Source organism: Poeciliopsis prolifica, unplaced genomic scaffold (assembly GCF_027474105.1).
Source record: "Poeciliopsis prolifica strain line A6 unplaced genomic scaffold, Auburn_PproV2 SCAFFOLD010, whole genome shotgun sequence".
NCBI lineage: Eukaryota > Metazoa > Chordata > Actinopteri > Cyprinodontiformes > Poeciliidae > Poeciliopsis > Poeciliopsis prolifica.
The window spans coordinates 951,618-977,800 of NW_026562385.1; the positions used below are offsets into that span (position 1 = coordinate 951,618).

At 38.0% G+C, this 26,183-nt stretch overlaps 1 protein-coding gene across 2 annotated transcripts in view; it reads left to right on the forward strand.

Moving 5' to 3' along the window:
- Positions 1–26,183, forward strand: part of adgrl1a (adhesion G protein-coupled receptor L1a) — a 104,557-nt gene that overhangs the window by 35,495 nt on the left and 42,879 nt on the right. For both annotated transcript variants that reach the window (XM_055035328.1, XM_055035329.1), the window contains exon 2: positions 11,581–11,770. In XM_055035328.1, coding sequence (XP_054891303.1) covers positions 11,701–11,770 — 70 coding nt within the window. In that variant the 5' untranslated portion in view covers positions 11,581–11,700. The remainder of the gene's footprint in view (positions 1–11,580; positions 11,771–26,183) is intronic.

Genomic DNA, 26,183 nt, shown 5'->3' on the forward strand with positions numbered 1-26,183 from the left:
CATCCCTGTAAAGCATTAGAGCTCATTAGAGTAAGACTGCAACCAGCATTTGTGTGAGGAGACACGGTGGGTGCTAAGGTCACTTCCTCTGGCAGCTGTGGCAGGTATCACAGGGCAAGCATTGATGGGTGGTGGCATTGCCTCCTGTTGGATCAGTAATAATGAACAGTGACAAGCTCTCCACAGCCACAATAAATCACAGACCACACAGGAGATCCTGTAGACCGGTACGGGGAGCTTGATATCTCTGCAGCGCCCACAGGCCTCTTAGCTATTGCCACAAAGTTTCTCATTCATCTGCTGCTCTCCTGCAGTGTGCATCTAGGTACATTAGACTATAACCCATGAATTTATGTATTGCAATAAGTTATTCAAAAAGTGAAACTCTTGTAGTGTAATAATGCATTATACAAAAGGGGGAATATGTCATGCTCCTATTTCTGTTCATTTTGATCATTATGGCTTACAGCTGACTGCACAGTGGCACAAAGTCCTGGGTGGAATCTCAAGCTGAGGTCTTTATGCATAAAGTTGACATGTTATGGTGCATACTTTTTTTTTCTTCCTCTTTTGGTACTTCTTCCTACTATCCAAAAACATAACTTGGTAAGGAGACTATATAGGGTAACATTATTCATGCTAGAATCTTTTGGTACAGGACTTTCAGTTTGGCAAAAAAAAATACACATGTTTAAATATGAACACATGCAGAATGTAGAGTTTGCCATGCAACACTGAAAAGCTTCACTAAAATAAAGCAGAGATTACTCCTATGTCGCTTAAGTTTAGGAACGTCAAGGTTTCTTATTTAGCTTACTTTATCTATTTGAAATAACAAAAGCTCCTACATAATCAGTTACTGGGAACAATGTCAACCTGAATGTTAGCATCACTGGTAGAGATAGGTTAAAATCTAAATCCATCTGCCTGTGGCATTCAACAACACCAAGTGTGGGACAATCCCTGGTGTTGAGTTTGTTCTTAAGAAAACAGATCAAAAGTAATAAGAAAAAATATATACATTAGCAAATTTTAGCCCAAACTTACAAAAATCCTAAACAACCACACACAGAATTTCTTCATTGTATAATTCTGTCATCCCTTTATCAATTGGCAGAATCAAACCAAATATCCAGCCAGTTAGCCACCTTTAGAAATGTTAGAATGCAGTGATAAAATCAAAATGTTTTCGGTAAATGTTAAATTTCTTTGTTCCCTGTTGAATCCATGAAAACATTATCAATTCATTTGCTGCATGGCACAAAGGCAATAAGCCTCAGCGCTGCAGTGGTCTTGGGAACACCTAACTGCTTTTATGAGCTGTTATGCCGTAGCCTCACAATCATGAGGAAGACTGCTGACTTGACAGTTGTCCAGCAGACAGTCATTGGCACCCTACATGAAGAGGATAAGCCTCAAAAGGTCATTGCAAAAGAAGCGGGCTTTTCACAGCAGTATTAAAGCACAAAATTTGAAAAAAATGAATGGAAGAAAAAAAATGTAGTAGAAAATGCCTGTCAAGGATCAGGCTGCTAAGCCCATTCAACAGCTTGGAGGACATTCATAAGGCGTTGACTTTGGCTGGAGTCTCTGGTTCAAGTGCGATCACACGCAGACGTAATCAGAAAATGGGCTGCAACTTTCAAAGTCCTTGCATTAACCCAGCGTTGAAAAAGAGATGATGGCAAAAGCATCTAACCTGTAGGCTAAAGCAAGAAAGGACTGAACTGTTGTTTCTGCAAAGCAGAAATTTCTTTTTTGATCAAATTTATTGTAATTCAATAAATTTGCATTACATTTGGACATAGTTTAATAGAATAGAGGGACATAGAGTTAGGATAATGATGATGATGATTTAGATAGTCCGTCATCTGCTTGATGGACTATCTAAATCATGGTCCATAAAGCTGAGATTTTTCAAGTCCAAGGTCTCAATTTCCATCTGCTAGAAAATTTTAGAGGAGCTCGTCTTTAAAGCAGCTTTAACTTCTTAACACTCCAGGCCACAATCCTACCAACATTGGCTCAGTTCATGCGAATGGACACCTGACCATGTATTGAGTGGATATGCTGCAGAGAGCATGAAGAGACTTTTAAGTAGGCTGGCATTCATGCATTAAAAAATCCTTTTTTAGGCCTTGTGTAATATTCTTATTTCATGAGAAGCTGAATTAAAGGTATTCAGTTAGCTTTAAGGTGTAATCATTAAAATTATACAGCAATTTAAACATTTATTTAGGTCAACTTGAATAATTCTCTATAAAATATGAGTTTTTCTTCTTGAATTGAATTACTGATATTAATAAATTTTTTCACAGTCTTCTAATTTAATTAAGTGCTGTTAAAATGAGTCTTGTGTTATGACTGAATGACCCTGAATTTAAATAAAATATTCAATTTAAAATAATATGCTTTTTAAAAATAATATTTAAAAAGAAATAAACTAAAGTTTAAACACACAAAAAGGTTATTTGAAGGTTTCTCTGTGAACACTGCTGATGCCAGATATGTACAACAGGACGTGTGCGCTTGTGATAAGATAGTAATTGTTCTGACGCTGTGGCAGCTTGTTTTAAATTTTAGAAAGGTTCTTCTGAGAAAATGAAATGCAAGTAGTGCTGGATGAGGTCAGGAAGAAGTTGCCTCCAGGTGCTGCAGCAGTGGAGCGCGGCTCTTTATACACAAGTAGAGGCTTCTCATTCAGTTAGTCTGATTCAGTCATTTTAAAATGTTTGTACAAGGCATAGAAATGTCTCTTAAGAGATAAAACAGCTATCAATAATTCATAGCCGGTTGTATGTCTTTAAATACAAATTGTGCGAAGCTGGAAAATAACAGAAGGTCTTGTATTAGAGCAAAAATCTTCAGCAACAATTATTATTTTTTGTAACTTTAAATATTTGGTAAGTCTGAAAATGTGTAAAATGTTTATTTTTTATTGACCAGCTTAAAGAAAATAGCAAAGGATCAGTTATTTTTTTATTGCATGCTTTTGGGGATATGAGGAGACAGAAAGGAGATTAAGAGCTAGACACTTAGTTATATTTATTAAATTTCTAAGCCACATTTTGTCTTCCAAGAATAAAAAAAACAACATGAAGGGACAATTTTGCAACAATGGTCAGAAAATGTCAACCTGAATTCAGATAATTCAGTTTCTTTAAATGTAGCACCAGTTGAAAAGACATTTCCTATGATTTAATGGGGGTCTAGATCGTATCTGATTATACATATCGTCTGGTCCAAATCCAATTCAGAGTAATCCATTTTATTCCAATATTCAATCTATAGTAGTTTTGCAATTTTTTACTGCTCTAATTATTTTTTGTGTTAGCATTAAACTTAACAAATTTACAAAACTAAGATTTTTCCATTTTTTTCATTATTTCACTTTGAAATTTCTAATGCAAATGAAAATATAAGTCTTAGTTCAGTGCCTGTGTATTTAACTCTTATATCATGTCTCCATTGTCCTCTCAGTACCGACTAACACTTCTTCTGTGTGCAGTTAACCACCTTTATAATACTCATGAACTCTAATTAGTTAATGTATCTGTCACTCTGGAACTTCCTAGTACTTGATTGGTTGCTTTATGGAGATCATGCCAAGTTGAGATCGAAGCTATGACTGTTTCTGGAATAATAATAGGAAAAGACTACAGGGACGGAGAGGTGTGTGGGTTGAGGCTTATGGAGAGGGAGAAAAAAAATCCATCAGTCTATTGAATAAAAAAATGAGTGACTCTTTCAATACTTCTGCCCCATTTCCTCTGCCTTTACCTCTTCAGTCGCCACGCTATCCATGTTTGATATCCTTCCACTGTATTGTGCAGCTCGGCAGATTCCCTCCTTTAATTTGCATTCCCTTAAAGGACACTTCCATTAAACCCCCCTCCTCTTTTTTCTCCCCCTTCTTTCCTTCTGTTTCTTCAAATAGGTTTTTTTCCCTGTATTGGTCTTTCGGAGGGAGCCTAATTCCCTACTGACTACGCAGCCTATCCCTGCTCTCCCTGAGTCAGTAATCAAACACATTGGCTCTAATACACAGGCCATTACAAGAGCTCTGATGTTCCATCTGCACTGAGACGGCACAATGGTGTCATTATTTAAACAGCTCGGCTGCTGCAGCAAGCAAGATACTACTACACCAGAGCTCCAGCCTTAACTGACCCACCCCAGTAAATGGAGAAATGTTGGGATGATCTGACCCCACTGTGCTGCTGTAGTTGTTGCAAGCTTAACAATATTATCCATCCTGAATGACTGCTTCTGTGTTAGCATTACAGTGGGCTTTCTCTTCCCACTGGGGCTGGGACCTTGTGGGCTGCTCAGCATCAATGCAAATGGAACAGAAGCAGGTTGTTGTGAGGGAATAATAACTAATGCTATTATGCTGTCTTTGGTAGCAATAGCCATACACAAAAGGATTACAGAGATTAGCGATATGCAGCCCTAACTGGCGGATAACAGTGAATCGGTTGGGGGAGCAGAAGTTTATCCAACATTATATCATATTTTTCCACAGGTTGGGCTATTCTGGTGCGCGTTTTGTGTTGTTTTAATCCTGAGTGTGATTTCAGAAAAAAATATTGCCTTTATAAAAAAAAAAACAAGAGCATGATAAATATTTTTCCACCTTTAAAGTGACATTTATTTTGTAAAATTCAACGGGAAACACAGTCAGATGGAGAACTGTAAAATTAAGGTAAAACAACCCCAAAAAACCGCTTTCATTCTTTTGCACACCTTTCCACTCATACTGTGCTGAGGTACCTGCCGATCCATTTTCCACTTTTAGCCTTCTTGAGTTTAACCTATAATTATGCTGAATTTGTTTAACCCAGCAAAGTAGAGCTGTCCTTGCTGAATTCTTATCAAGGTGGATGAAATTATGAACAGTTTCAACAAGCAGCCATCGCTGATCTTAAACCTTCAGTTATCTGCCGTAAAGCTGAAAGCGAAAAGACATTCTAGCTCTTAGCAGTGAGTCCAAATATACACCTAAATCTAGAGTCCAGTCAGATTTCGGAACTTAATTGGACAAAAAAATCTATGGACTCACATGAAGTGGGCTTTCGCTCAGATGCATCCTCACAGTCTCAGAGATTTTGAAAAAAATGTTGTGGTAGAGTGAGAAATATTGCTAAAACAATATACGGGACGTCTTATTTAAGAATGCGTACCATCTGAACTGCAAATAATAATACATGTCAATTCCAAGTGTAATAAAGTTTTAATTCATTTACTATGATCATATTTTTACAACACTATAAATTGAGATACTGAGAGGAACTGTATGTTCTGTTCGGATTCTTATTTTATCTATTTGAATGAATTATTGAATCATATCAGCATCCTGTCCGGGAGGTTTAACAGCAAAACACATCCTCCCACTCACCAACTCTTAGATGGTAATGTAATATTTTTCAATATACTTGCTATATTTTAAATTGAGAAGCAGAATAATTACATTCACTTTGTGGGTGATTACTTTTATAGAGGTGAAGAAGTAATTAATTCATTCATTCTCATGCTCATTTATTGTTACACTTTCTTGTATTGCTCCCTCTTGCCTAACTCCAGAGAGTACAAAAGAGTATCAGGTGTGACAAAGCTTCAACGCAGATGACTCAGAGGGAGAATTACTTGGAGGCCGGCAGGCAGAGCAAAGGATATTTTTTCTTCCCTTTCAGTTTCATCTTACTCTACTACCCTTCATGGTTTTCTCGTGAAATATTTCTCTCAGACATGAGTGATACAAGATTTCAGCAGTGCTGAGTTAAAGAAGAATGCTGCTATTTTCTGTTTATGCCAATTTAACCACGAGCCTGTTTGAAGTGATTTTTTTTACTTGATTGCAAATATTTAATGCAGCAGTTTGCCTCACTTTCTGATTTGTAAGTGAATGATTGCCATTTGGTTTTGCATGCCTCACCGTGTCGGTTGCTAGGAGGCAGTTATTTCCCTCATAGCGGGAGCTTTGCTACTGAACCAACTATTTGTTGTTGAAGCATCTGAGGCATAAACATCAATCCTAATAGCATGGCAAATGCTGTCGCTTCATCGTCAAGATTTAAGAGATTCTTTTCTGCATGAAAAAAAGATGACCGTCACAATTTATTACTGTCAAGTCTTTAATCAATCAAATGTTTTCCCAACAGAATATCTGTGCTTTGTTTTCCTACTCCAAGCTTTGCCTCCCATTGCCTTGCATGATTTTAGCTTAGTCTAACAGAGTCTGTTAAATATACTGCAATGCTTGTAAGGTTGTTAGCGTTTTCAAAGCACTTCATGAATATTTTTGAGAAGTTCTTAGAAAATATTTTACTTTTAAAACAGCAGTGTTAGTACATTGAGAAACAGACCCATGCAGAGTCGATTTGGTTATCAAAATAAGATCTCAGCTTTCCAAGGAGGGAGAAACAGAGAGAAGAGTGAAAGCCTGCAGCTTTGAGAGTTGCAGCAACTTCTCCTATTACGCATCAAAACACAACAAGAAGAGTAAAGTAAACTCTTTACTCTTCCTGTGATCTCTCTTGCTGATGTTAAAAAATACTTGAAAATATTTCAGTGGTATATGTAAGCCTTAAGGGGCCCTTCATTAAAGGCTCCACCTGTGTATTTTGGACAAAAAATATATCTTTTTACAGTAGAGTAAAAACATTATGCATAAATAAATAATTCAAATACATTTCTTCTTTTTTTGGGAGAACAAATGTTAAGTTTGGTCCTTCCCATTCATAAAAAAAATGTTCATCCCCTTTTAAAAGTTTCTGTTTTTAGAAGCACACAACGAGTATTTTCTGCCCTATCTGATTTATGAAAGTTTAATATTTTTTGTTATTACTCATACTTTTATCATGACTATTATGGTTTTTGAGCACAAATGTCAAAATTGGCAGCGAGAGTGATTCTGATCAGATTTTATATATTTTCTTGCAATGACATTAAAAGCTGGCAGAAGGTTATTTGCATCATGGTCGAACAGCAGATAAAATGCCTTCTTCAAGTAGAAAATTCTGAACATTACTTGTGATGTGTTAAAAAAAAACATGCATTTTCTGTAAAAACAAAATACAGAAAAGACACTAATTGTTTTTTCTGTTTTTATGAAATAGCCTCACGATCATGACTAAAAAAAGTTAATTCCGGGCTGGAAAATGTTATGGTATTTATGTCTATGAAGCAAAAGTTATGAAAAAGTAAAATATGTAAATGACCCAAAAAAATCCCTGGGGTGGAGAAACACACACACACACACACACCACACACACCCACACACACACACACACACACACACACCCACACCACCCCCACACACACACACACTCATAGCTTCTGAAGTCCTCCTCCATGGTTGAAGAGGACTTGTGACACTCTGTTGTTGATGACCATGTCTGCCAAAGCAAACAGACCCTAATGATCACAGTGATTATCGTAATGATCCAATAGAAAAGGATAATGAGGTTATTTGCTTTGGATCAAGGCAGCCTGTAAATTAATGGCTAACAAAACAAAGCATAGCATCTGAGACAAGATGACAGACCGGTGTGGCTAAGTTGGACTCTGTCGCCATCCCATTTAGACAGCCACAGGTTTTTCTTTGTGTTGTTACAGCTGACTGTCATTTGCTTACCTCCCTGCTCCTCTTCAGCTCGGCCTCCTCACCTCACCTCCAGTGCTTTGAAATTGCTGTTCCATTCTCCCATTTTGCACTCTCTGGACTCACAGAGACATAACGTTCTGCTCCATTAGAAGAGAAACATTGATGATAATAATAGTGGATGTGATCAGTGTAAAAGGTCAGCTCATGGCCTGGGGCATCTAACAACCTTCTGTAGGGGGAGTAGAAAGGGTGAAGACACCCATCTCACACCCCCTAAATACACCTAAGCGCCACGTATACTCCTTCACCCAGAGGCAGACTGACTCATAAACAACAAAAAGAGTAAATTCTTACTTTTTTTAAATCTTTTTTGTCTCTTTACCACTAATTCTTCACTTATTTTCTCACATTTTATACAAAGAAGGCTATCTATACAGTACTTGTTCTTACTTTTATCCATTTTATCAGGCTGTTTCTTTGTTCACCCCCTTATTTCTCTAATCAGTTTTGAAATTCTTTCCCTCATCCTCGTTTCTAACCTCAGAGAAACTGATGTCTTGTAATGTCAGCTTGTTTTTTTTGTGTATTATCTCAAAATGGAGTCAGTTTGTCCAGGTTGCACTTTTCTCTGGTTCCCATCTCTTTGGTCCAAGCTAGCCAGTCATTCTCTGCTCTATTTTCTTTGTCTTTTTCATCTTCATAGATCTCAGGAGAGTTGGTGTTAGAAAATACATAGTGAGAAGAAGTCAAAACATGAGAGAAGGGATATTTTCCTTATTTAGGGTACATATGTTGAAGAGAAAACCTTTTCAATGCTCATATTAAATTGATATCAGATGGAAAAAAGCTGTAAAGTTATAGTAAAAAAAAACCTGACAGAGAATCAATGTCTCTGCAGTGTTATATTGCACGGCTATTGCTGTTTATTTTAGATTTCCCACTTATCTTTGTCTTCATGCCTTTCCCTCTGAAAATGTTGTCTTCTGACTATTATTCACACCCAACGCGCACAGTGAACTCATATTAGAGCAGAATCTTCATTAGTCTAGCGGCAGTGTGTGTCTGAGTCGAACATTTCCTAGAAATAAATGCTGATGTAAAGAACAGCTGCTGCAGTCTGCTTTGTTCTGCTTGCCTTTAGTCCCCCTCCTGTTTAGTGTCTGTAGCTCTCTCTCTTTCTGTCTCGCTTGTACCCTACGACGTTCAACATATTAATCCGTGCAGAAACATCCAAGCAGGTTGCTGAATGTTCTGGCATTGCCACTGGGGAGGAGGATAAATATCAGAAAAGGTCATAAAAAGGAGGAGCTCCGGAATTCAAATGAAAGCCAAATCAGGGATGATGATGTAGATTTGTTAGCAGCCATTTAGTAACCCAAGAATTTCCATCTTTGCTTCTTTTGGAATGAAACAGCGATGACTGCATAGACTGTAACATTCACAATCATGTATGTTTTAGATTCATAATCTGTGCTAGAGCTTTTTAGCCAAAATATTTTTACATTAATATTTTCATATTCTAGTGCTACAACACTGACATTAATATAAATTGGTATGTTTTCCTAATCCTATATTTTTAACTCTTTGATTCAAATATAATTAAAATAACCAATAGATATATTTTATAATTTATCCAAAAACAATATTTTTTAAACTGTTTTAAAAGTAGAAATTTGCGTAAAAGAAATTTAAGCAAATTTCTTTTAAATTTGCTTACATTTCTTCACTTATTTTCTCACATTCCTTTCCTTTAAAAGAAATTTAAGCACATTTCTTTTAAGCAAATTTGCTTAAAAATTTTAAGCAAATTTTACTTATTCCTATAAAAAGGAATTTCAATAATATTATTATAATAGCTATAATAGCTGAGTTAGAGTTGCAAACATCAAACTTAGAGTTTTTGAAGTTGTTTTGACTTTTATTTCTGAATAAGTCTTTAAATAAATTTAGAAATCTCAGTTGAAATTGTTTACATTATTTTTTTAGATTTAACATTTAGTATTTTATAGGATTTCTAAAGTATATAGAAATTATAATAAAAAGTGTAATTTTCTTACAAGAAACTGCTATCAATAGGGAAAATCTAGTGTTTAGAACAGCCTTAATTCTTCCTGGCAAAGACTCAACAAGATACTGGAAACATTCCCCAAAGATTTTGATCCATGTTGACTTGGCAGTGTCACCTAGCTGGTGAAGATTTGTTTGGCTTCATATCTATAATGAGAATCTCCTATTGCAACACATCTCAAAGGTCGTGTTTTTGTTTTAGACCATTTGTTATAGATGTGTTGTGTTTATAAATTGTATACTGCATGTCTGTTGTAATGAGTGTATTTTTGCCCCCATTTCCTTTGCTCCTGTAAGTCAGAAGTCGAGGTTCTTAACCTACAAAATGGTGGCCAGAGTAGGTCTCTCCCTCAAGTGCATCTTGTTAACAAGTGATTGCAGTATGGAGTAATATGGAATGGACAAACAGACTGAGATCCACTCTGTGCTGCTTCGGTCTGATGTGGTTAAAAAAAAGGGGGAAAAAAACTGTAAAAAAGTGAAGGTCTTGATTCCTCAACCTGTCAAGGCTCAAACTCGACCCTGTGGTCCTGACATATAATCATAACCAAAGGAACAAGATCTTGTGAACAAGTGGCTGAAATGAACTGTGACCTCTAACATGAACAAGAAATTTTGAGCCAGACAACTGCAACTCTGGATGTTTTCTCTTTTTTGGGAAACTCAGAAGATAGTTGCAATGAACATGGTTGTCAACTGTGCATGGCACTAAAATAATGGCATATTATAATCCCTTCACCATAAGAAAGGGCAAAAACTCTGAATTCTGGAATGTCCATGTGAGACAATTGTTTGTCATTTTTGGCTGTAGTGTTACAAATACTCCTAGGTAAATTGTTTAAATTCATAATTTATATTTGATAATTTAACAAAATATGAACTATATTATCCTTTGCAAATTAGATAATGTGCATTTGGTTTAAAATACAAATCAAATTTATTATGCAATTCTCAACAATAGAAAATATTTTATTTGTATCACTATGATTAAATAGCTTTGATAAAGGTTCTTTAGAATTGGCAGTCTTGAAGCAACCACATAACTCGTTAGGAAAGCTGCATTTGGAAGCAAACTAATGCACTGAAACTCAGATAAAGGGTGTGCAGTATACAGCTGAATCAGAGTTTGGAAGTGAGGATGTGTGCACATACTTCTATTACCTCCTATAATTAAATAAAAAGGCAAATGTACCTTGCAATCATGCTCAAATTCCCCTCCAAACACACACATGCAGACCAATCTGTCTGTTTCATCAGCAAACTCAGCAGGAGGAGTATTAGCTATAACAACACTGTCTCTCCGTTTTTCTGTCTTTCAGCCCCTGCAGGGTCTACTGTCAAAGAATCAGAGCTCAAGTTCCAGAAAGTGATTTATATCATTAGGCAAATGAGATGTGTGAGCCCTTGAGCAATGCTAAGTTATCACTTTCCACTGCTTTAAATTGTATATGTGGCCATGTCAGTAAACAGAGTTGGAGGATACCTTTTTTTCGCTTGAACACAACTCTGTTAATAGGCCTCCAAACATATGTAGCATGTCGGATTCAATAAAGTATCTAAACACTTCAGAGTGATGAGCTGGTGGTGTCAACAGCTGTCTCCATAACCCCTTGCTCAAATTGGCTTCAGCTGTGCCACCTGATCAAGGCACTTGACCATCACACAATGAGCCAACTCTTTTCTTCTCCCAGCACAATGTCAACTGCACCAGGCCATTTCTGAGCCTCTTAGCTCTACTCAGTCCTGAGTTTTTACATATTTCACTGATAAAAGCAGTGAAAAATAGCATTGCAGATAGAAAAAAAAAATAAACAGACTGAAAAAAGAATGACTCCTATTTTTTCCCTTGTAGGCCCTTTTCAGTGTTTTGATTTTTAACCTGCTATTTCTAACCCTTCTGCCTACAGGGTCACCGTCAGGGAGGGTGTAAGCTGAGGAAAGTGGCACCCCACGCACCCGAGACCGCTGACCACCTTCAAGCTTTTTCCTGTCCATCCTTTTTCCTGTCTCCCTGCTAAGCTTCAAACATGGCTCTGGCGATCTGGATCATCTTCAGTTCTTTTGTGGCTTTTAGCAACATTGCCCCTTCCTCTCAGGGTAGGTTTTTATCTCTGTAGTATTATATTTCTTTTAGAGTGTTCTAAAAAAGGTTGTGCTTATTTACAGATTTCTTCTGTTTTTGCTTTTTTTTTTTTTTTTAGTCACACTTAAATGTTTTACATTATCAAACATTGTTTAATACCAGATAAAAAAAATTACATAGTAAATAAAAAATTTGGTCTTTAAATTAGGATTTTTTTTATATAGACAAACAAGGGCACTGCAAAACAGCCTGGGCATATGTGAAAAAGTAATGCTTCCCTTAAACCTTGGTGAAACAACTGACATTACTCATTTGTGATAAGTGGCAATGAGTCCTTTATATCTACTACAAATTTATTTCTCAGTTGACTTCTTTGCAAAATTATTTTCATTTAGCCAAGTTGTGAAGTTCTCTCTGTTAAGATCGTATTATAGCATCTGAAACAGATGTAAGTTTTTCACTTTTACTAGGTCACTTTGAAAACCTTAAAATGTTTATTTTTTAGCTATTTAGATGTGGACTTACTGTTTCAGATCAATATGTAGCAGCATAACCCAAGTTATGCCACAGTCTCTCACGCATAACATTTCAGCTCAGTTTCTTTCTTTATGAACTGACCTCACTGATCTGAGACTTGGCGCCAGTTTGGTTTTATTAACTACTTAATGTCTTAATAATTGCAAGTCTTACTTGAAAACTGCTTTTTGTATCTTTTCAGTTTTCTTTGACATCAAAGCTTGTTTAAAACTTTGAAACATTTGGCAGTGGCCAAATGGGAAAACACTATAATGAAGCAAAATAAAACAATAGTATTTATCTGCATTCAGAGTCTGTACTCACTTATTTGCTTATTTTTTAGGAAACAAAATGTGTTTCTAACGACATAGATTCCCCGACTTACCTTATAATGCTGTGCAGAAGCTCCTAAGCACTGTTCCCTGTTGCAGCTCTGACTGGATTATTGCAAATGAGGATGTAATATTTATATGTTAGCTGTTTGATGAAGGTTGTAAGCATATTGACTTGCTGACCAGGCTAGAAAAGCTGTACTTCATTAACTGTTTCTCATATGAGACGAGGCCAGGATGAGTGCACAAGGTGGGAAGTGATGTGAGAGTGTCAATAAAATTTCTCGTCATCTTGCTGTGAGGTGGAGCATGGCGAGAGAATAGGAGGGAATCCGTGCATGTAATGGTGCCATATGTGTGACCTCTTTGAATGTGCCATGTACCATGAGATATTGCATTTTCTGTGTGTGTGCGCGGGGCGTTGTAAGCTTGGCAGCAGGTGACCTGGCTGGGCTCAAGTAACGCTGGAGGGTGTGTGTGTGTGTACGTACGTGTTGGAAGATGTGTATGAGAGACGGAGCAGAGATTGCAGGGAGGACGAATGGGGGGGGCGGCTGTTGAGTGTCCTGCTAGTGGCCCACCACACAGATAGCAGCACACCATCTGCTGTATGGTCACAGTCAGCTCCGTGCCAGCAGTCTGCTGAGTGATGGACAGCTAAGATGAAGAGGAGGGGCTTCAGCAAGACAGGGTCACCACATGGAGTAACGGCAAAGGAGGAGTTTAAGAATAAACAGGAAAGCGAGAGAGAAATTGAAATTAAAATGTGTTTATACCCACTTGTGTAAGTATTGGCTCCATCATTCTCTGATTTGGAAGCTTCATTTCTAATTTGAGTAGGTACTGTTCTTTCCATCTTAATTTGGCAGCTTTCTGGAAATTGGATTTGCATACATTCTGCCCCCATTCCTTTTGTCTTGTGGTACTGCATGGCTGTGAGTATTTGTGAGAAGATAAGCCTAAAATATCTGCATGACCTGGCTCTTCAGGACTATTAATAATGCATTAATAAATCAATTGAATATCATCCCTATTTAGCTCAGGAGCACAGACACAGCATTTGGTTTGATGAAATTAAGATATATTTTTTTAAATAAATAATGGCACATGTTCATGCACACCCACACTGTTGTGGTGCTCAGAATGTTGGCAGTAAAAATCTGGCAGAGATTCATTGTCTCTATTGTAGTGTGACCATAGGAGCGGCAGAGAAATGGAAAAGAAAACAAGGGAAGTAGGTCCTAAAGGAAGGGAACGGATTTTGATGTGATGAGAGCTGCGGAAATCAGTCTCAGACTAATCAAAGCTCATTTGAAAAGCGACATGAGCATCACACATGGCTTCACTGTCTAATGTCTATTCCTGCTCTCCCTTGGTGCTCTCTCCAACTAATCTGCCAGGCTTTAACCTCACTTCTCTCCTGGCTGCACATTCTAATATTTACCACTAACTCTCACACATTTATTCTCCTCTTAAATCTGCTCTTTAGTAAAAATATCCCTAACCAGCAGGAGCTTAGTGTGTGTACTTCTTTCTCACATATCCTATCTAGCATCGCATAAATATTTCCACTTAAATCACTGTAGTTCATTATTTTACTTCTAAACTCAGGGGCTCTGTGAAGAACATATTAGTAGTACATATTACTGAGAGGGAAAATGATTTGAGTTTTAAATTAAATAATGATGATCATTATTGATGTTTTTTATTTTTTTTTTCAGTAATTTGAAATTTGTGCTGTACACTTACCAGTGCTTCTGAGAACATTTTGCAGCAAATTTTTTATAGTGCTTCTCTGCACTTATTCAATAGTAGTTTCTTCCTTCCTACTGTTTTTACAGTTGACTTTGAATCATAGTAACACTTCAAAAATCTCTGATAAAAGCCATTTAATGTTATCTCTAGCTGTATGTTCACCAGGCAATTGTTTGATATCCTGGGATTTATTTCAGGATATCAAAATCAAGCATCATGTTTTCTGATAATTACTTCAAAAAATATAGTATTCCACTACATAAATATGTACTACTTTGTGGTAGTCTGTCACTTAAAATCCAAATGAAATTGATTCGAACATGACAAAATGTGGAAAAAAAAGGGGGGCATGAATACTTTAAGGGGACTTTGTACCTTGACAAAGTGAATGTCGCACTGACTTAATGCTTGAGAATGTACCCTAGTTGATGCGCAGTGCCATTGATGTGAAAATCCATTAGGCTTGCTTAATGTGGCAGGCACAGGAGGCAGCTGTGCCGTACGTGATGAAGCCCTGACACAGAACTTTCAATTACAAAAGCAGCAGCGTTGGTGTAAACATGGCGGTTCGTATTTATGCGCACTGGTGATGGCAGGCATACTATTATGGGACTATTTGTATTTTCTTCCTTCAGACTATAAATGTAATTTTGCAAACACTCTGTGCCCTGGATATTTACATATACTGCTTGTACATGGGTGTCTGACGTGAACGCACAGCCGACTAGGTGTGTGGGTCCAAGTGTGTGCTTGCGCCAGTTATAGGTTGATGCCAGTGCCAGCTGACTGGTTGAACCTGTTCTCATCTCCTCTGTATTTAAGCCTTTGCTCTAAGATCAGTCGTGTGGAAAGGCCCCTGGCCCTTAAGTGCACAGGCAGACATTTTTATCTGTCTAGCCCTCCACTCTCCTGCTTTTTTTCTTTCCTGGCCCATTCCCCTGAACAGCAGCTATTATTTAAAGATGTGGGACTAGCTGTTTTTACACATCTTTTCGACAAAGTGCCTGCTCCCCCAACTGTCTTTGGTCGGTGACATAATGTCTGGAAGCAGACTGATCGCAGTGTATTATTTTGCTCTCTGTAAAGAAGGGATGAGCTGCTATTATTCATTATGTGACCGATGAAGAATTAATCACACCCTTGTAGAACTGCACAATCCATTGAACCACAATATTAATATTTGGTAGAATTTTGTATTTCAGGTGTCCATAGACATTTTGCACACCAGTAATATATGTGAGATGTTCATTGGAGGCCACATAAAATAAAAGAATAAAAATATACACTTGATCTACATTTTGAGGTGTTAAATTCGGCAGACTTTAATGAAGGAGAGGCAAGAAAATGGATGCATCATAATCAATATTGAAATTTTATTATCAAGCAATTGTATTGTTCTTCCCTCGCCCAGCCAGAAGAAAAGTTACAATTCAGAGAGACCAGAAACACTGCCCTTAAGTAACACTGAGTATTGAATTTCACATAAAAAAAAAGGGGAAGTAAAAAAAGACTTTTGTTCTGGCGACGAATGTTCTGTGACCTTCTCACAAATGCATAAGAATTGTATCGCCAACTATATAATAGCAATAAAACTTTGAGAAAAGTCAATAAAGCAGTTATTCTCGTAAACTTACTTCATGCACTTAAGTCCATCGAACACCTTATTTCTTGAGTATGTTGTAAAAACTCACAGTTGTGCATTTTTCTTTGAACACATTTGAAAAACTGTCACCGGTCACAAATAATGTCTTGCATTAATGTCATCAGATAATCAAAGTTAGGCAGAACTTAAAAAGATCAAATGTTAAAAATAAGTTTTTAAAATAAAGTCAACTATTCCAGTTTTTAAGGTAAAGCTTTATAAATATTCTGTTTAATGATATTAATTAATGTAATTAAAATTGTGCATATATTTGTTCTCCTATAAGGAGTTGTATGCTTACTAATGATTCTCTCTTTACTTGCAAAATTGTACAGTAACTAAGTTTTATGATTAATTTACGAGAAGTTTTGATTTTCAAATAAAACATCAAATCAGCGGATGGTTTCTAGCAATATTCAAAACTCCTCCCTGCTGCAACTTTATCCGTTGCAGCAGGGAGATTTTAATCTAAGATTAAAATCTTGGATTTATTTTGTGAGGAAATTATTTTCAAAAGCATACTTTTCTTTTGAAGCTAAATAAGACAACATGGCTCCTGCTTTTAGGGTTTTTGTAAGTATTTGAGATGTGCATGCAGCATCACCATAATCATAAATCCTTAATCAATACACTAGTTTATTTTCCATCTTTTTACCTGAGCTTACTAGTAGTGTGTTAGATACAAGTAAGAATAATTATTATTCCAGCAGTTTGTGAATATTGCAAATAAATTTGGGTTTTGCAAACTTTTCTTCCATGTCTTGTGTGTACATATGTGTGTGTGTGAATGTGTTTGTGTGTGGTCTTCAGGCCTTTTTATTCTTCCACATCTTATTAGCAACACTTTGTTCTTCTCACTTCTCCACCTCCTAACACTCACCTCTCATTTTCTTCCAGTCTCGCTTCTGTTTCTTCCATAACACCTCAGCTATTACTCCCCCTTCCTCAGTTGTGATATCCTACACCCAACCAACCCACCAGCCTCCCCCAAATCCCCTTTCTTATGCCGGACTTCTATTTCTCTTGTGGGAGCTTTATGTCTTTCTCTTCTTTTTTGCTTCGTATTTTTCCAACCCTCTCCAGCTTGTCACTTTACCCTACTTTCTGTTCGGTCTCCCTCCTTTAGATTAACCTGGCTGCATCCTCCCAGCTGCTCTGTTTTTCTTTCTTTACCCTTTTCATACCATCTGTTATTCGCATACAGCTCTTATCATTGTCATTTTTCTCCCTAACGCTCTTTTACCTCTTACAGTCTTCTCTCATCCCTCGTTTGCTACCTCCTCCGTTGCCCTTGTTGTTTGGGGGTTTCTATGCTCTTCAAAGCCTTTGGCTGCGAGCAGTAGATCACAGCGAGGCCTGTGTGAGTGAAAGGTTAATGGATGGCCTTTGAACATATATTGGAAGTAGGGGGTGGGTGGGCAGAAGGAGGGACATGGCGGGGCAGAGAGGCAGCATATTCTCTGAACACCTCCCTTTGAAGTGTGACGCAGGTCACTCTCATGTGCCTTTGCTTGTACACGGGGGTTGTGCCATTTTGTTAGTTCAGTTGTTCGCGGTGTTAGTGCAAATGTGCTTGTGACCATTTTGTTTATGTTTGCTTGTATTCATATGTGTACAGGACTGCGTTAGCTTGTATATATTGATTTGTGTACAACAAGTAAACTCCTACAGAAAAGAAAGAGGACAGTGCTCCTGTCTGTTCACCCATGTGATGCACACATCCTTTCTCTTGTGACCTCTTTGACAACTTTGAGGCTTTGCATCATTGAAGGATTGTGTTTGTGTACTGGACATTGGTTCTTTGAAAGCCAACCAAACACGGAGAAGCAGTATTCAGCTTCTACCCACCAAAAATCTGGGACAGATTTCCAGAAAACTGCCAAACAGCTGAAACACTGAGTTCCTTTACATCAGGGCTAAGAACTTACTGAATAAGAGTTGCTTTTGAACCTTAATAAATGGAACATTGACCAATATATTCTACTTGCATTGATGGTTTTGATAGTGGCATTCATCAAGATGTAATGTTTGTTACTAGTTTCTCAATTGTTGAGAGTATATCGTTTTTATAACATTTTATTTTTGTTGTTTTAGGATTTAAAGCAGTTGACTGTTGAATATTTAATAGTCAGGAGGCATTGCATTGTTGTGTAGTTTTAGTTTGTTCCCTCACAGCATACAGGTCGCTAAAATGAAGCAAATAATATTCTTCTGAGAATTTCAATTTATATGGACATTTTTTCTTCTTTAAAGTTCTGTACTCATTCCATAGTCTTTCAATTTCCAGATTCAAGGTTTTGGATATTGATTTACAACCAGGTAGTAAATTAATTGATATTTTGATTTTTGGTTATTGGAGGAACTGATTTTTGGCTACCAGAGCACCACACAAATGCACACTCCCCTTCACAGCTCTTTTTTGTAAAAACAAAACCAACAACAACAATGTCATAAAAATAGCATAAAACCATTCATAATTTTCTTACATTCCACACATTCCATAAAATTATTATTATTATTATTATAGTCATAGATCTGTTTACAGATGCTCTCAGTGAGTGCCAAATGGAGACATCCTCATAGGAGCACTCGTTTGTGTTAGTTAGTCCGTCACAAAAATCCTAATGAAAGGTGTTGTGTCTGTCTGTATCAACCATGTCGTGGGCTTTGTTGAGGGTTGTTGGAGTAAGAATTCATAATAACTGGCAGCAAGCTTTGGCTGACATCCAAGGACAAAGAGGAAAGAAAAGATAGAGGAATAAGGAAAGATTAAAGAAGTAAAGCTGGTAAAACAGTGAGTAAAGGATTAGAATACAACAAAAAGCCAAGAAGGTGGATGCAAAGGATAAATGGAAAAATATATTATGATATTGGTTAGATGAAGTCGTGGACAGATGATGATTAGATAGGCTAAATGAGAAATTTTGCAGTTTGAATAAATTGGATGAGGGATTGAGGGATGATGAGGTTAAAAAAAAGAGAAAACGTGAAGTGCATTAGACTGCAGATGAAAAGTAATATAAGTATTTGAGGTATTCAGATGTGTAAGAGGTTGAAGAAGACACAGGAGCAAAAAAATGATTAGTGGGTATGCATGTCTTGTAAAAGTACACAAAGACACTGCCCACACATTCAACACTCTTAGTATACAAGAAGGTTAATTAAGTCTTTAATACAGCAGCAGAACCAGTCATTGACACTCATCTTTCCTAACAAATCTCTGGATGCAGCTTGCAGCTTCTCCAAGTGCACACACAAATCTCCCTAAAAGCCCGCCACCCTTTCATTCCTCCCTTCATTTGTCCTCCTGCTTTTTATCTATTTCATTTCTTCTGTCTCTCACTATTTTTCTTACTTTCCTATATCTGTTTCTGTCACCTCTTCATTTATTTACCTACCCCAAAGCTGCAGCAGCTGCAGCTTTACTCCATCATAGAGTTTACATGAATCTATATGAATCTGGGTCTGACTCACTGTCTCCCAGCTCGCCTTCTGTAATACTTGTTGGAAACACAGCACGAAGAAAAGTTGTGCGAGGCCCGCTACATTGCTCCTCTCTCCGGGGAGATGGAGGATACTCTCCACTGGGTGAATCTCCTACTTTTTAGACAGGCTGACTTTTATTTTGGGCGATGCTATTTCGCCCCATTGAGGCGATTTTATTGCATAATTAGATGCCAGCACTAGCAATAATTTGGTTTGACAGTATGAGCACGTCTAGTCTCGCCTTCCCACTCAAGTTTGCGTGTGCGTGTGTGTTGTTCTGAGTCTCAGAGGCTTTTTTTTTTTTTACTGCCCATCTTAATCTCTTTGCTTTCGCATGCTAGTTCCCCCCAGAGCAAAGTTTGTCAACACACACTGAGAGTTCTGGAGGTTGAGGATGGATGAGGATTGGTGGTTGTGTATTTCTGCCTCTAAGATATGTATGTGTTTGCACAGGGATGTGTGTTAGCAGTGGGGCATGTTGGATTCTCTTATGAATGATGTAATGTTATGGACTGTGGTGTAATTCAGGTTAGTTAGCGGGTTGGGCCATAGAAGAAGTGTTGAGCAAATCAGAACAATAGAGATTTTACAGATCTTTTTGTGCCACAATAACAAAAAAATGCGTACTAGTTTCTAGTTTGTTTCTGATAGCTTTATATCTTTTTTTGTGTTTAGGCTTGACTCAGCTCCATCCGTGTGAACATGTGCCTCTTTGGCCTGGCGTTGTCTGACCTTACAGTTAGGCTGGTGACTTCACATACAGTCACTCCTCATCTCATCTTTGCTTTGCCTATAGCAGTCAAAGGAGTCAGAAAGGAGATAGGACCCCAGCATTGAGGCCACCATTCCAACCATACGCAGAGACGCAAACACACACACACGCACACCGTCCCACAAGCTCAGACAGCCCCAGCCTCAGCATCATCATTTTAGGCCTTTAGGTTTGTCTCAGAGTGTCACTTTGTCACAACTTCTCAGCTTGAATGCTGCCTGAATGTGACATTTCTGGCCACACTGCCTGAGCTCGTCCACAGTGACAGGCCATGCTCCAGCGAGTCATTACACTAACTTGGAGTGCTAAGTGACTCGCTAAGATGCAGCGCTAAACTGATAAAGTGGGGTAGAAATTCGTCTGGATAAATCTCATCAAGAGAAGGGTTTCTATCACAGACTTCTTGGCTCTGTTCAGTGACTGTAAAATTTACTGTACTCCCTTGGCAGCTTCAATGTGAAACCTTAAAATTATAAGGAAATTAGGTCTTTGACGGGTGCAAATTATAATGGCATATGAAAATGTATGTCATAGATGTTTCTAACCTACCTACGCTACTAGCTATTAGTGTTTAAGTTGGGATTTATTTTAAAAATGTATGTAGTAAGGATCACATTTAATCCCAATTTCTGTTCCAGAAGTCCTCTCTGTAAAAGAGGACTTCTGGCACTAGTTTTCCTATTTTCTGGGCTAATGGTTGCAAATATCAAGGACTGCGAAAGAGAGTCTGATTACCCAAAAAGATAGTTTTCCAATTAACAAGTAAGCCACAGGATCACTGGGTCCCATAAGGATGAACACTTTTCAATCCATTTTTATTGAGAAAACTGACTGTGGTGCTTTCAGAATGGTGGCGTCAAGGTTCATATATTTGAGCATGTTGATATCAAGGTGCTTTGACATTTTAAACATAAAGTAGAGGATTAAATGTTAATTTTCTTATTTTTTATGTTTCACTTAATACAATTGGGACTACTTATGCAGCAAACACACATTGCTAACAGAACATTATCACATTCTTTCTGTTTTAAATTTTTGTTACAATTAGAATCATTTTCACATAAATTGTGTTGCCTTTGTTTTTCGCAACTGGAATGTAAGAAAATGTTTTAAGTGATGGGAAAGTGATATTTCTGCAATTGATCAGCAGTGCACAGCAGCAGATGGGAGTGAGGAACTTTTATGCCTCTCTGACAACACTTTAGTCTGACAACACTTCAGTTACTGACACTTTTTCTGGGATGAGATGAACTGAAATTGAAGCCATAGGAACGGAATTTAGGGAAAATTTTATGTCTTTAAAACTAACTTTTAAAAAGCTTTGCATGACGTGACACAGTTGATCAATCAATCCCTGCTATGAAAATTAAGAAATATAGGAAAACTTTGAAAGTTCAGAAAAACTTCACACTGACACTGGAACAAATAACTGGAACAACACTAGATGCAGTCATCTTCTCTTGAGTTGTATGAAATCTTTACAAGCATTTTCGTCTTTGCACCTTTGTCCAGGAGCATGATATTGATGTGTGAGTAATAATGGTGGGGAAAGAATGAGTGAATAACGACTAGTCTTGCTTGTGCAAAATTATGTTCTTGTTTAATGGTCTAAGCATCTATCAACCCTCAGGCTTTAATTACTGTGTGAGGATAATGAGTCAAATCCAATCAGTTCTCTCTCTTGCTCTTAATTTGTATGGAGCTTCTACTTTGAAGCCAACCACTTGAAGCTCTCACACCAGCTGCCCTGGAGTAACACCAGGCTTCTGTCAGTGGGGTGTGTTTATGCATGTGACCTCTGTCTCTTGCACACCGATACATCCATGCAAATTAGATTGTATAATTGCCTGATTCAAAAGTCTCACATGTGACAATTGCTAAGTGTGTATTGCAAATGCTGTGACTCATTTAGATGAGTCATAGTGAGACTTAAAGAAACCATTTTCACCTATACAAATGGCTAGTGCTAAGAAAGAGTCTTTGTCATTTAAGTAGTCTGACTGCCAATGCTAAATGGTCAAGTGTGCGTGTGTGTATGCGTGTGTGTTTGAAGAGATTCTGAAACCTTAATGGATTCCTGCAGAGTGAAGGACAATCGTTGCCCATGGCCAGTCCAAGCTTATCCTTTGCTCATCTCATCTCAGCTCAGAGCCAGCCGAATCTCGAGTTAGGCCTCGGGCCATCTGGCTGCCACTCACCACACTCACATTCACATCCACATGCACATGCACACACAGTTAGAAGTGAGCGCACTAACGCAAATGTAAACAGTGGATCCCACAGTTTCATGCTTGTTGGAGGCTACACCACTTAAAAAAATCTCTTTATAAATATAAGGTGCATCCGTCTTTATTTACAGTGTGAAATCAAACTGTAGTCCTGTAAGTTGTCAGGAAGTGTTTGGACAGGTGTGAAATATAAAGGTGTGAAACTCGACACAATATGGGTTAAGTAGAGATTCGCTCCTGCCTGAAACAGACAAGTTATCATGGCTGATGCCATCAATACAGATTAAATAATGGATATCCTCAGATATGGTTAAAAATATGCATTTACCCAATAGATGTCTTACAAATATGCTGAAAAAAATAGGTTCACAAAATGCTTTCTGTACATGTGAATTACCTCCATAACGTAGTGTGAATTTTTGCCAGGCTGTTATGGACTTGTCACTTGGTCGATGACAGAATGCACAAAAACAGTAACATGCAGGTCAGATTTTTATGAAAACTGGAAATTGACAGGAATAACGGATTAAAAAATTTATTGATATGGTCTGAAGTGACTCAACTGGTTGTGTTGATCTAAACCACTGGTTTTCCATTTATTGTTCTGTTAAATTAGAAAAGTACTCATAACCCTCAACAGGTGTCCTGGTCCCTTTATTGAATTAGCTTTACTTTCTACCATCTACTATGATTTCTTTATCTTGTAATTTTATTTTAATAAAATAATGTTTTAAAAATAATTAAAATTATTAGAAGTTAATCTTTTGGACAATTAACTCCTAATGTTTTACCTAGACATCACAGCGACCGAGATGGCGGCAAAAAAATGAATTTAGAATCGTAATTTGGCGATTGGACAGCCAGCACAATGTCACATCTGGAATTACTGACTCAGTTTAACAACAAAGACAGTAGCTGCAGTGTATTGTATCTGAGTCCCACATGTACCTATAAGTACCATTAATACAAATATTAATATGTGTATGAGTTCTGGAGAGATGCTACTGCCAGTCACAGCGCAAAAAGAGACGGTTATGTTGTAAACACAGCAGAACTGATGATGCCTACTTTTCACTACTTTTACTAATTAATGTCTTAGCATTAGTACAACTTTTAACGTTAACATTAGCATACGGGATAAATGGATATATTTTTATTAAGTTTAGAAAACTGATAAATAAGATAATATTGGGGGAGTTGACTCGTTGCAACGTTGCAAAACAAACATGTAGCACTAGATACAGTGGCATGTGAGTACTTTAGCACCAGAAACAAAACAAAACAAAACGCAACAAAATCTACAATATTTACACAGTTTTCACTTAAATTTATTTTCTCTTCCCAAGCACAACCTCTTACTTTGACATGACTCTCTGTAGTGTTCACAGAAAACAGTCCTAGAGGTCCAAGGGCAGAGAAGACTTTGTTACCACTGTTGGTGGAGCAGCTGGAATGAGGGTCTGCTTGGACTGGCACAGGCTCCAGGCATGCAGAGTTGTCGATTCGATGCCCGCTTCTTCAGGCAGTGGGGAAAACTCTTTGTTAATGTTATTGGAGACACAGTCTCTTCTTGGCGAATTTATAATTCTTTCAGATTTTTTCAGCAGTCTCAAACAGGCAGCTAATTTTATCGTTTAATACACAGGTTCTAAGGTTACTTTGAAGATGTTTTTTACTAACCCAGTGAGATCAAGATCTCCGCACACCTCTACTCCCAATGCCGCTGTGGCTGTGGGCAAAGAGAAGGAGCTTATGTAGAGTTTTATAGTTTCCAGCTGTGAAACTCCTCCTTGCTAGGAGGTGTCATGAAAATGATGCAAGTCTGAGATTCAGAGTTGTTCTCATTTTATTTTGTTCTCTGTATGTAGCTCCTTCTTTGTTTCTTCCCATGGCTGGGCCCAGCGCTGCTGCTGGCCGTCTTCACTTTTTCCCTCCTCTTGGCGTGTTATATGGTTCTAATTGCTGGCCAGCTGTACACTGCTGTGTATTTACACTGCAGGGTAGTTAAGAGAACAAGGCCACACACTGGCACTACGCATTGTAATCCCACTGTGATACCACAACTCAGAATGTGTGTTTACATGGTGGTGTGTGTGCTTGATTGAAACATGCACACCACTATCTCTGTGTGTGCGCTAATTTGCTTGTGTGGGTTTTTGCATTTGAGCGTGGACTTGTTTGTCTGGCCTCGCCTGCTGTTTGCATCTCCGTGTGCTTTAATTAGTATGCGATTTTTGCATCAAGGCTTTTGTGATTTGGCACTGGCACTGCATGCTGGCGAGGCATAAAAGATCTGAAGTCTTTCTGTGCTAGTCATTCAGCCCAAATGGCTTTAGTTACACAACTGAACTGAAGTCCCTATTGCATAAACAAGTGGCATTTAGAAATATGAGCGAGTCCAATGTGAGTGAGTCATATTGCACAGTTCCATGACTGAAATGACTGACACTGACATTAACCCAGATGGACACTCGTCCTGAATGGTCAGTGTATGAAACTTAAGCAGTGTTAGCTCAGTTTCAGGAAGAGAAAGCGGCCTTGCTCTGTGTATTGTAGCTCTAACAGTAAAAGGGGAGAGAGGCTGACTCAGTGTCCTTGTCTACTGCTGAACCTGTCTTGAAGGGGGAGGTGTTGTGCAATGAAAGGCTCTGTTTATAAAGAACTTCCGCCTTATTAAAGTTGAACTAGTGCTGTCTGTTTAGCTTTGACAATACGCTCACAGTTAGGTCTGTACATCCACGTCCTTCCCACTGACATTGCAAAGAGGATCTCAGTCAGACATCTGGTCCTTTAATACAGTGGAGAGCCTTACACATAAAGGCTTCGGATGCAGGTTAAATTCCTAGAATATTCTCCTCAAGGAGGGTTAGACATTTCAGGACCATGGACAGTTGCTCTCATTTTCACTGGCATGAGATTCAGTTTTAATTTCCAATTTTCACAGTGCCTCTATTTGCATTTGTTTTTTTGCTTCCACCTGCACCGCAAAAGATGTTCAGTCGTTTTGTTATTTTTGTGTGTATGCCTGATTACATGAGCAGTTAAATGCACGTAGTTACGGAGAGCTAGAGAGACAACGAGTGTCTCTCTCAGAGCCTCTTTGCAGCCCTCTTTCATGCCTCTCAGTCTGGCTCAGCGATTAACCCTGAGTACCTCACTGTCCCATCTGACCCCTTTCCTCTCAGAGCCGCTGCAGTACATTGACATTCCTCTGAGTGGGCTGATTACTAGCAGGAGGTATGCAAATGGTGTACAAAGCTAAGGTGAAAGTTTGCAAAGACACTATTTTTTGTTTATTTATTTTTATTTTTTTTTCTTGTTCCACTATCACATCCTCTTGAACTCAGCTGTATCTAAATGTTCAACTCTGTTGCATTGTTTAGGTGGAATAAACACATAATGCTGGAAAGGACACTTTTTATTTCCTCTGCAGTGTGGGAATGAGCATCATAAGCTGTTGCCTGGTTGTGTGTAGGAGTTTGTTAACATTTGAAACTCTCACAGTTTGTTTCACAAGTGGTGCCATATCTCACTGGAGAAGCTGGTTTGGCTGCAAACCCCAGAATGCCAATATGTGATCTGTGATGTTCCAATGTGGAAATGAAATGGCCAGGCTCTGCATTACTACTCGTTGAATGCACGGCATTAAATAATAATTTCTATTTTACATCATTACTTGTTCAACCCATTCTTGTC